This window comes from Grus americana, unplaced genomic scaffold (assembly GCF_028858705.1).
Source record: "Grus americana isolate bGruAme1 unplaced genomic scaffold, bGruAme1.mat scaffold_994, whole genome shotgun sequence".
In the NCBI taxonomy this organism is placed as follows: Eukaryota; Metazoa; Chordata; class Aves; order Gruiformes; family Gruidae; genus Grus; species Grus americana.
Genome location: NW_026562169.1, coordinates 21,893 through 34,347, shown reverse-complemented (window position 1 = coordinate 34,347; position 12,455 = coordinate 21,893). Strand labels below are relative to the sequence as shown.

Genomic DNA, 12,455 nt, shown 5'->3' with positions numbered 1-12,455 from the left:
TTTCTTTCAGAAAAGGGACTTAAATTCCTAAAAGCAACCATTCCAGGCAACAGCTCATGCTGCTCAGATAATGAATCTACAGTATGGGTGCTTAAAAATAACCCACTGTAGAGAAACTGTTTAATTCTTATCCCATCTTATCCTACAGTATATCCACAGTGCTACCATACCTGGCCTACACTAAAAAATTAAATCCAAGCGAGTTAATTTTACTGACTTGAACACATCCATTATGATAGATTAATTTTTTAACTGGTACAGTTTGAGAATGCAGAGGTTTCTTAACTTGGCTGGAATAAATATGTCACATCTTGGTGCAAACAAATAACCTCCCGCCCCTTTCAAATAAAATCAGCTCAGATCATTTTGAAGTCATAGTTGCTGCTGATGGATAAGAACACTTACCTGTTTAAGCAAAGGTTAACAAACCTTTGTTTAACAAAGGTTGCAGACTAGCTTTATCAAGCAGAAACAGTTGCAATAAAAAAAATAGAACTATAGGCAGGAATTTCTTTTTCTTGAATGGGTCTTATATACCACCCTTACTTACATTCACATTTAGACACCCAATTCTAAAAAGTAATTAATTATCATTCTCAGTGAATGAGATTGAATGATCAAAAAATTGTAGAGTTGGGCTTTAAGGTAGCACAGAGTATGTAAGAACACATTCTAGATGTTGAACAGACCATGAGTAATTCTGGATTACTGAGTTTTATATATAGCCCCTGTGCAAACAACTTTTTAAGTGATAAATTAGGATACCATACTGGTATAAAGACATGGTGGCAGCCCTCTTGAACAGTATTTTAGTTTCGATTTGGATGTTCTCCACCTAGACTAAGGACCCTGGGCAATAAACAAGGCTGAAATGAGTTACATCACAGAAACAAACAGTAACCACTGAAGTCCATAAAACTGGGGGTAATGTGTCGGTAGGGGCTTTCACATGTATAAATTAATTCAGCATCCTCCCAACAGTGCTGTTACCATAAAAATAAAGCATTTTTGTTGTGGGTTTTTTTCTCCTACTTAGGTTAAAAAGCTGTGCTTTGTTTCTAACAAGATAAAAAATGGCAACTATGACATCCAAATTGTTTTCATTTCATGATTACCTAGCTAAATCTAGCCTATGTTAGCTCAAATAGAAGACTGACTGCAATGTTTTCATAGCAGAGAACACTGGAACATTCAAAGGATACAACTTTCATTAAACGCTTCTGAAATGGACATGCTTTGGAACAGTACTGGTTCTCTTGCAAACGTTTTGGAATCTTCTATACTTCTAATATGAACAATTGTAAGAAAAGCCCTAAGGCTAAAGTTTTTCAATTGTGCTAAAATGTACCCTATGTGCTAAAAGTGTGTATAACACAAACTGTGCACCATTAGAGTATTTGTGTGCTTCCTTAAGCACTCATGAAGTTATATACATAGCTTGCTTTGTATATGCTCACATCTTAACACACAACAATAGGTACTCTGGGGGGAATCAGGGCAGGGGGACAGGGAGAACCTTTCTGAATTCAGTCACCTCTAACACCTGGATGCTTCTTGCACACTGACCATCAGGGAAGTCTAATTTTGAGGCAGACGCTATTCAGCGCAGCCTTCACTTAGTAGGGAAAAAAAAAAATGTAAAAGTAGTTACTGTGTAGTTTGCTTGTATGACTTTCTGCCTCCTGGATCCCTAGGAAGAACAGGACTGAGTGGCTTAGGGAGATGAGGCAGAAAACAGATTGTACAGACAATGGATTCTAGTTTTGGAAGGCTAACAAAAATGGTGGCAAACTTCTGAGGAACACACAGCTGATGATTCCTAATGCTGTGAACAAAAGCTGAAGCAATGCAATTTAGAATCAAAACTATTTTATGCCATGAAGTGAATGGGATTTTTGCCATCAGTCCTGACAGTAGTTTTTAAAATCCAAAGTTGTGCAGGCATTTTATAGAGTGTAAAATTAATTTTAGAAGCTATAGTGCTTACATATAGATCTTAGAAAATTAGGAGCTTTGAGTTTGTTTGGTCGTCCCCCCCCGAAATAGTACCATTAGCGAGAAATTACTGGCTTTCATACTTTAAACTGTTTCTCCCAATTTAGCATTCACATCTATGAATTACTGAAGCTAATCTTGAAGAGTTCTTCTCTCATGTCTGACAGACAACTGTACAGTAGTAATAAAAACGTCCACAGTTTTGCAGGAAACAAGCTGTCATTACATATACAGCTTAAGGAAAGGCAGAATTACTGGTTTCCCAGACCTCCAATACCACATCTTTTGGTTGAACATTGTATTATTTAAGACTAACAATATCAAAACAACGCGATTAAAAAGTGAAACTGTCAGCTTCATGGAATTGGCTTTTAAAAAGCAAGCCATCATTCTACCTTACTCGTGAGCTAACTCAGTTCATCCTTACTCCCAGCGGAATGGGCCACACTCTGTGGTACCTGGTACACCAATTCATCAGTGGCACTGGCCCCGGCTGCCCCTTTGGTGTGTCATACAGCACCTGTGCTGATGATGCGCTGTCTGTCCTAGATAAGAGTTTATTGTAAGTTCCCACCAGTGGAGGAGCTTGATTCCCTGCAGCTTTGAAGGTGGAAATGGAAGGAACGCCAAGAGGGGTGCTGGGATGGTTGGACATGTCCATGATTATTGGAGTTGCATATTCCGGTCCCGTTATAGGTAGCGGTTCAGCATAAGCATGGTAAACTTCTTGTATGGGTGAATTGTAAGGGTCCAAATCGGCGTAACTTGCTTCTTTCCCTTCCTCTGGTTTAAAGGTTGATCTCTGATGAAGCGTGCCGACAATTCCCCCTACCAGTGGCTGAGCATACTCTGTGTTGTGAGCCCCAGCAAAACAAAAATAAAAACACACTTAATGGAAGTCATTTTACAGTGGCATCACATTAAATACCACCTGTCGATAGTGACACAGGAATTATTATCCTAGATCAAACCAGTGGCATCTCTCTGCCATTGCTTTGGAAAAAAAAAGTCATTTCCACCCAATAGTTAAAGCCGTCGGGATACTACAACATCCTGACTTCTCAGGTTTATACTTCTTCCCTTATGAGCTGTGATTTCCCATGCTGTAAATCTGCCTCAAAAAAAGTTATTTTTATGTGCTTCCTGGCAAAATTAGAATTAAATGAAATTATCCTAGCCTGGCTTTGGATAAAGCAGTACTTGGGGTGGAGGGTTTGTCATCTGAGGGGGGAAGCCTGCAGGTGGTCAGCTGAGATGTTTTAGTTCAACAGATAATCTGAGTTACAAAAGCCAGAGGTGAGAAACCTGGCGAGCTGGATAAAAACAAGCAAGCAGCCAAAAAGAGAAAAGTAATTCTTCTTGTTGTGAAGCTGTAATTCCTGCGCGTCTGCATACTTCTGCCATCAGCATGTAAGCACAGAACCAAAGGCACAGTCAGTCATCTTCCTCTAATGACTGGTTCACCAAGGAAAGGGCATACGCCGCTATCAGTAACAACTCCTTTTCTAAATCAAAACAATGATTTAATCCATACAATCAGTGCAGGGAACCAAGTGCCACATTTCAGATTTGTGCGTAAAGGTAATGGGGTGAAATTATTTCTAGTGCATGAAAACATAACCAAAAAAAAAAAAATCTTTCAACCCTTTATGGGGTTTAACAACAAGTGAAGAAACTTTCAGTTATTGCATTAGCTTGGGAAAAGTGTCTATCCACAGCACATCAAGTCAACATACTTTTATGATGCACCAAGAACAGATCTGAAGAAGCTTGGATTTTAAGAAATGCACTTACCAACAGAACTATTCTTTTCTCCTCTCTTCCCCAAAACAAACAGGATATAATTAAATGTAGCCAAATTCCTGACATTTTTAATCCATATTATATATATTACATAGCCCTCAAAACCAATAAAATGTACCTGCAGACTCTGTTTGCAGCATTGTTGGGACTTCTCTTGGTCTTAGGTGACCAATTTCACTGCTGCTGTAGCGTACGGGAGTTTCTTCATGTTCTGCTGATTTCGTTGGGAGAAACTGCTTCATTCCTTTCCACCACCCTTCATGTGGATTTAAAAACAAACACACACCTCCTAAGACTGCACATATACTGTGTTTTAAGCTACTAAAACATTTTTACACCACAGCTTGTATTTTGTAGTAGCAGGTAAACAACTCGATTATCAGTATTTGCATGACCCTAAGGTTACAAGATATTTTAGTATTTTCTGGCAGACTGAAGATTCAGAAACAGAAGATTCACCCAATCAACTCGCCTGACTTCCCACGCCTTCAAACACCAGCAGAACTTCTGCAGTCTAGCGACTCTATTCCTGAATGTCCATTAGCAGCAGTGCTGGGGCTACTTATCACATTAATAAACTCAGAAAATACAACACAGAAAATACTGAGAAGTCAGCCATGATTCCAATTTGTAAATCAAGTATTTACACAAAATTTGAGACAACCTCAGTTAATAACCTAAGAGTACATTTAATGAATGTGGTTTCTGGCTGTTAATGTCACGTTTCTAACTCACATTGCAGAAAAAGGCTGATCAGTGAATATTTGCAAAAAACCTGAATAAAGAGGATTTCTGACATCAGTGGAAATGACAAGGAGTGACTGTGGTAGGGAGGGTTGGTTTTGTCACATTCCTTGCCCTCCCTTCCCCAGTAGCCAGAGCCACTCTAGTTTTGCTGTCCATTAACATATTTCATCCCCACTGTAAGAGACCATCCTGTAGGAGATTCAAAACCACAGAACACTGTTTAACAAAATTTGAGGTAGCCTGTGGGAGGGGACAGGCAGAGGTTCCACAGAGAAGCGTGGCAACATTATTTTCATACTGCATTGTGCAAAACTTCCTTTTAAAACAGATCTACATACTGAATGTTTAAATTTAAACAAACAGGAAAGAAAACCTAGGCATGTCCATCACTGACAATTAAATACGGAATATTTTGAATCTAACATTCTAAGCCAACAATGCTGTGACCTACTGGAAATGGACAGGCAGTAAATAAAAATAAGGTTGTTAAAAGGTTTCTTGTCTAAAGGATAAGGCATACTTAAAACTGCCAGTGAGCAAACACACAGGTGGAAATTTTCAACATGAAGACGGAGAAAGAAGTGAAGCACGGTCATACCAACAGTACAAACCAGCTGCTGCACCACCCCTTTATGCTGTAGCAGAAGCATTTTCAGGACACTTGCAATGCGCTGATCAGACTGTCTGATCTTAAGTTAATGGGGCACAAGACCGTGGGATGGAAAATATGCCTAAAAGGGGCTGCAAAAAATCCCACATGCTTACTAGAGCAATGAAGAGACACAAAGTTGACAGACCTTGTGCACTAGGATGAACAATTTTTCTAGGACAAAAGTAGTACCAAATATTTGATTATCAAATGTATAAAGACATTCCTCATAAATTATTTCCCCCCCCCCATGTTGTATAATTAAGAGGTTTTATACTTTACTAAAAAAACACAACCAAAAACTGGAGCTGTAACCGCTAACAGGAAACAAGGCATTTTCTATTTCTGGAAATAATTCAGAGAATGAAGCAGTTAAGTCTGTACAGAAAAAGAAATTCAGTGTTCACTATGCCTACATCAGCATTAGAGAAGCTTCTGCTAGTGGAAATTGTCCGTGTTACTGCATCTGAAACACACATCGAACCAAAAATGCCAAGGGATTTCATAAAACCATTTTGTTACCTGCACGATCCCAGTAAGGTAGATCGTAAGTGCCCTCAGTTTTTTTCTTGCTGTAAAAAAAAAAAGAAAAAAAGAGTATTTTAGGTAGTCTGCTTATCAGAAGATGCATTAATTAATGCTCAGCAACTACCACCTTGACTGTAACTGGTCCTCAAATTTAAAGTAAAAGCACCAGTAACCTGGCTTGCCATCACCAGTCTGCTGCTACTGGAGAAACCAGTTTTCAGTAAAAGCACGTCTAATGAAAATAGTTACAAAAAGCTGTTTTCACTGTGCTCACTATTCAAGTCAACGTTGTCTCACAGAGAATACAATTCTGAAAATTCCGCAAATGTGGACCATGTAGTTCCCATAGCAATACATGCAGCATTCCCTTCCCACACACCAGGCTAACATTCATTTAAAGTACTTTCATTAATCTATTCATTTACCGGTTTCTCCAATGCCACGCACAAACTAAGATAAGAATCAGAGTAGTGAAGACCATCACCAGCACTGGAACCAGAACTGCTGTCAATGCCACATCTGAAAGCCATTAAATTAAGTGGTGTCAGACAGAAGAGCCTCTCATCAATCAGTTTGTAGTTTGAAAATGACTTGGGTAAAGCACATAGTTTTCATCTATAGCGTCTATCCCACTTGATCCCCCAGCTAAGCTACTCTGCTGGATGCTCCCACACTGTAAACAGCCATTAACATCTAGCTCTTCTACATGTATTCACAGCAGGTATTTTTGCAAGGTTTTTAATCTAAATCAAAAGATTTGTTTTCATGTAAGTTTTCTGTTAGAACAATGCATTTTATTATTAGCAGGAAAAATCAAAAGAGCCCAGGAATACACAAGTATGATGTGAACTGTAAGTAAGAAAAAAATACCACAGTACCTTAACAGTTAATCACAATCAGCCTATGCTGGGTCTGCATGTGACAGGAGGCCATCCTGCCCCTGCCATCCAAAGGACACTTCACCAATGCCTGCATCTGCAGTGATCTTGCTCCCTTTTCTGACAATTTTCTTTGATAAACAACATGATGATGCCAAATGATGTTTTTTTCAAATTTCATGCCAACATGACTGGTCCATAAAAGATTAGCTATGTCAAAAGTGTTTTGTCCTAAGAAATTATCAAATTAAATAACAAGGTAGTTACATCTGATTAATTCTGAAGGGGAAGTCCAAGTTGCAACTTTCTCCTTCTGACAAACTCTGTTCCGTAATTAAAAGCTGAACTCCATTTAAACAAGTTTTGAAAGACAGAACTTATAGAGACTTGGAAGACTGGTTTTGTTTCTGCATGCAGTATGCAACTGTACATTTTTTATCATATATACATTTAATAACTGGTAAATATTAAAAATATTGATAATTTGCAATAATATATTAAATCTTGAGAAAATTTACACTTAGTATATGCCAAAGTACTGTAAGGAGTTCCCAAACACTCCTATTGCTTAACTGTGCATACCTTTGGTTACACTTGGAGTCACTGTGGTGTTTTTTATTTCAGGTGTGAAAGTTGTTTTATCTGTCTGCAATGAAGTCTTCACTGAATGAATGAAGTCATCACTGAAGTCATCATTCTTGTTCTGAGGTGGGGGGGTGGCATGGTGATTTTAGGAGCACGGCCTTTAAAAGAAAAGATTTTATAAAAAAAGGTTTTTAAAGTGCTAGTTTTCCATGCTTCCTTTTCAGGAGAAGACAGCTGGAACAGTTTGCTCTAAAGCTTTTGTTCATGTTATATAATGAGGAAAAAAACCCCATGAATCAATAACATGGAAAGCAAGTCACTGATATCTTTTGAAACAGTTATTTTCTAATTTACCCTGTTTATGCCTAAACTAGGTATCTTCCAGGTTAAGTGTAGTAACTCTGGAAGAAATTCGGAAGTATCAGTTACAGAAGGATTATGCAGCTAAGAAGTACCTTTTTTCTCATTGTCGTGGTTTAGCCCCAGCCGGCAGTTAAGCACCACGCAGCAACTCGCTCACTCCCCCCACCTCAAGGGGATGAGGAGGGGAATGGGAAAACAAACTCATGGCTTGAGATAAAGACAGTTTAATAGCATAACAAAGGAAGAGAAAATAATACTACTACTACTACTAATAATACAACTGATGCACAAATGCAATTGCTCACCACATGCAAACGGCAAATAAAACAACCTGATGCCCAGTCTGTTTCCAAGCAGTGACTCTACCGCCCAACTCGCTTCCCCAGTTATATATGAATCATGATGCTATATATTAGGGAATATCCCTTTGGCCAATCTGGGTCAGCTGTCCTGGCTGCATCCCCTCCCAGCTTCTTGTGCACCTGGCAAGGCGTGAGAAGCTGAAAGGTCCTTGACTTAGTGTAGGCACTAAAACTACGTAGCAACAACTAAAAGCATCAGTGTTATCAACATTATTCTCATACTAAATCCAAAAACACAGCACTATAGCATCTACTAGAAAGAAAATTAACTCTAAGTCGAAACCAGGACAGTATCCACGCCTTAATCCATACCATCTATGTCATGCCCAGGTCTTATATTTCCCAATACATTCCAATTAATCACCATCACTTTTCCTGTCTTTTGAAAGTACAGTCTTTTTACTGTACATGCCGGTTATCACTCCCTTAGTCTATGTCCTTCCCTCTAAATCCCTCAAAAATGTTCATCGAGTTCATTTCATCCATGACTTTGGGCTTCATCTGCCGCAACAGTCTCTCGGGGCAGAAGCGATGGTGTGTACTGTTGGATTGTTGCATGCTGCATCCGGAGCTCACGGCTGCTGTATCTGGCATGGTCCAATCTCATGGCCTGCAGGTTAAAGGTGTCAATCTCAAGGAAGTTGCTGGGGCGCTTGTTGCTGTAGCCAGTTCTGGTTTCATCATCGCTGCACTTTGCTCATTTTCATCAAAGTTATTCTTCATTTATCTGGGTGATTCTTACTGTAATACTCCTATTATGGTATTTAGCAATCAAAGTAGAGATGACATGCATTATTATGTAGCAATTCACACCATACAACTTAATTTATTGGCTATTCTCACCCAAAATTACTTCCTCATCTTTCTGCATCACCCACCAAGCACACCCAGGTCCTTGAGCAAAAGCAATGCCACAGATGGGTTTGCCTTCATTGGGCAGGGCCAGCTCGATTGGTAGATCCCCTGGTGTTAAACTAGCCAGGTGGCCTTTGCTAAACGTGTATCCCAATGTTTGAAAGTCCCACCACCCACCGCTCTCAGTGCAGTCTTTAGCAGTCCATTGTACCATTGGATTTTCCCAGAGGCTGGTGCATGACAGGGGATGTGATACACCACTCCATGCCATGCTCTTTGGCCCAGGTGTCTATGAGGTTGTTGCGGAAATGAGCCCCATTGTCTGACTCAGTTCTTTCTGGGGTGCCATGTCCCCACAGGACTTGCTTTTCAAAGCCCAGGATAGTGTTCCGGGTGGTGGCATGGGGCATGGGACATGTTTCCAGCCATCTGGTGGTTGCTTAAACCATTGCAAGCACATGGTGCCTGCCTTGGTGGGTTTGTGGGAGTGTGATGTAATCAATCTGCCACGCCTCCCCATATTGATATTTCAGCCATCGTCATACCACAGAGGCCTTAACCGCTTGGTTTGCTCGATTGCAGTGCACATTTCACATTCATGGATAACCTGTGCGATATAGCATCCGTGGTCAAGTCCACCCCTCCGTCGTGAGCCCATTTGTATGTTGCATCCCTTCCTTGATGGCCTCATGTGTCCTGGGCCCAGCGAGCTATAAATAAATCACCCTTCTGTTGCCAGTCCAGATCCACCTGAGCCACTTCAATCCAAGCAACCTGATGGTTGCTTTGAATGTTCCTCAGTGGCCCGACTCTTGGGTACGTGGGCACCTACGTGACGTCCTTTTACAACCAGCTTCTCTAGCCGGGCAGCAGTATCTTGCCACAGTGGGGCAGCCCAGATGGGTTTGCCTCTGCGCTGCCAGTTGCTCTGCTGCCATTGCTGTAACCACCCCACAGGACATTGGCCACCGTCCATCTCTGTCAGTCCAGAGACAGAGCATCGGCCACTTTTCTCCTTCAGCAATGTCTAAAGCTGGATGGCTTTCACCTCTGCAGACTGGCTCGATTCACCTTCTCCTTCAGCAGCTTCTGCGACTCGTCATGCAGGACTCCATAGGGCAGCCTTCCACCTCTGATGCTTTCCCACGATGCGACAGGACCCGTCAGTGAACGGGGCATATGGCTTCTCATTGTCTGGCAGTTTCTTACATGGTGGGGCCTCTTCAGCAGGTGTCACCTCCTCCTCTGGCATCATTCCGAAATCTTTGCCTTCTGGCCAGTCCGTGATCACTTCCAAGATTCCCGGGTTCCGGGTGACGGGGTTTCCTACTGGAGCCCGCTGCGTGATCAGCGCGACACGCTTACTCCACGTAGCATCCATTGCGTGGTGTGTAGAGGGGACCCTCCCCCTTTGAACCTTCAGCCCAGCACCGGCAGTTGGGGTGCCAGGAGGAGCTGTGCTTCAGCACCAATCACTTCCAAAGCAGCTCGAACCCCTTCACATGCTGCCAATATCTCTTTTTCAGTTGGAGCGTAGCGGCCTTGGATCCTCAGTATTCTCGACCTCAAGTCTTCCCTGGTACTTTCTACCAGGGACTCCAGCTAGGGCCATTCTCCCCGGCTACAGTGTAGAGCACGTTCTTTACATCTGCTCCTGCCCGGACTGGCCCAAGGGCCACTGCATGGACTATTTCCTGTTTAATTTGTTCAAAGGCTTGTCGTTGCTCAGGGCCCTGTTTGAAATCGTTCTGCTTCCAGGTCACCTGATAGAGAGGGCTTACAATCAGACTGTAATTGGAGACACGCATCCTCCAGAATCCAACAACACCCAAGAAAGCTTGTGTTTCCTTTTTGCGAGTCGGCGGAGACATGGCTGCTATTTTATTGATCACATCCACTGGGATCTGTCGACACCAATCTTGCCTTTTTTTTCCTAAAAACTGAATCTCCTGTGCAGGTCCCTTGACCTTACTTAGATTTATGGCAAAACCTGCTTTCAGAAGGATTTGGACTATTGTCTTCCCTTTCTCAGAAACAACTTCTGCTGTGTTGCCCCATATAATGGTGTCATCGATGTATCGCACATGCTCCAGAGCCTCACCCTGTTCCAGCGCAGTCTGGATCAGTCCATGGCAAATGGTGGGGCTGTTTCTGCCCCTGGGGCAGTCGATTCCAGGTGTACTGGGTGCCCCTCCAAGTGAAAGCAAACTGTGGCCTGCGCTCTGCCACCAAAGGGATTGAGAAAAAACGCATTCCTGATATCAATTGTGGCGTAGCGCTTGGCTGCCTTTGGCTCCAGTTCGTATTGAAGTTCTAGCATGTCCGGCACGGCAGCGCTCAGCGGTGGCATGACTTCATTCAGGCCACGATAGTCTACCGTCAGTCTCCACTCCCCATTCTGCACTGGCCACAGGGGAGCGTTAAAGGGTGAGCGGGTTCTGCTCATCACTCCCTGGCTCTCCAGCTGACGAACCAGCTTATGGATGGGAATCGGGGAGTCTCGGTTGGTGTGATAGTGCCACTGGTGCACCATCGTGGTAGCGATTGGCACCTGTTGGTCTTGGACCCTCAGTAACCCCACACCAGAAGGGTCCTCTGAGAGACTGGGCAAGGTAGACAGCTGTTCAGTTTCCTCTGTCTCCAAGGCAGCTATGCCAAGAGCCCACCGGTACCCTTTTGGGTCCCTGAAATACCCTCTCTGGAGGCAGTCTGTGCCCGGGATGCATGGAGCCTCTGGGCCAGTCACAATGCGGGGCTTTTGCCACTCATTCCCGGTTAGACTCACTTTGGCCTCCAGCAGTACAGTCAGCTGTTGGGATCCCCCTGTCGCTCCAGAAATACAGGTGGGTTCTGCCCCTTCATGGCTGGATGGCGTTAGGGTACACTGTGCAGCGGTGTCCACTAGAGCCTTATACTCCTGTGGATCTGACGTGCCAGGCCATCGAATCCACACAGTCCAGTAGACCTGGTTGTCTCTAATCTTGGTCATTGTGTTCATTACTCACTTCTTGCAAAAATGACTTAGCAGTCCCTTCAAGAGGATTATAAGTATGATCAGACCTTCCACTCTGTCTAGGGAACTGCCCGCTGGAGACTGGATCAGCAATTTTCCGGGAAGAACCCCATTTAAAATTGTTTTGCCTTGCAACTCACGTACCCATATGGTCACGGTAGGTTCTCCATCCCACTTCCTCATGTCCTCTCCATGGTCATGCAGGTAAACCACAAGGTGGCTTGTGGTGTGTACCCACTGTATCCTCTCTCTTGAGCAGAGGAACACTTACTCCTAATAGCTGAGATACTGGTCCGTACAAGGGAACAGCACATATCCTCTTTGAGTTGCAACAGTGGTGCACTCCATACAAACTTCCACCCATGGGTCGGGTACATTGGACCTCATCTGGACCTGTGGGTAACTGCATGTTGTCCGGGTCATAATAAACCATCTCCCGCATGGCTAATTCCCTCGAGTACTGGATACCTCTCTCTGTGGTGGTCCGCTTGCCTGGATGACATCCAACATCTTCGCTGAAGGGATACCTTTCCCTTACGCCTGACAGAAGTCGCCTCCAGAGGCTGAGGGCTTGTGTCTTTTTTCCCAATCGCCCTTGTCAATGTCCCCTTCCCTGGACAGGGATCCCAGCTGCTTGGCTTCCCTGCCCTCTAATTCCAGGCTACTGGCCCCGTTAT

General features: G+C 43.1%; 1 protein-coding gene across 1 annotated transcript; it reads right to left on the bottom strand.

The window, feature by feature from the left end:
- Positions 1 to 2,407: 2,407 nt before the first annotated feature.
- Positions 2,408 to 7,309, bottom strand: LOC129201359 (discoidin, CUB and LCCL domain-containing protein 2-like). The gene is made up of 5 exons (XM_054812499.1): positions 7,183 to 7,309; positions 6,148 to 6,241; positions 5,717 to 5,766; positions 3,917 to 4,054; positions 2,408 to 2,844 (listed from the first exon to the last, which is right to left on the bottom strand). Exons 2-5 carry the CDS (start codon positions 6,201 to 6,203, stop codon positions 2,408 to 2,410), a joined length of 681 nt encoding a protein of 226 aa, XP_054668474.1. The 5' UTR covers positions 6,204 to 6,241; positions 7,183 to 7,309.
- Between the last annotated feature and the right edge of the window lie 5,146 nt (positions 7,310 to 12,455).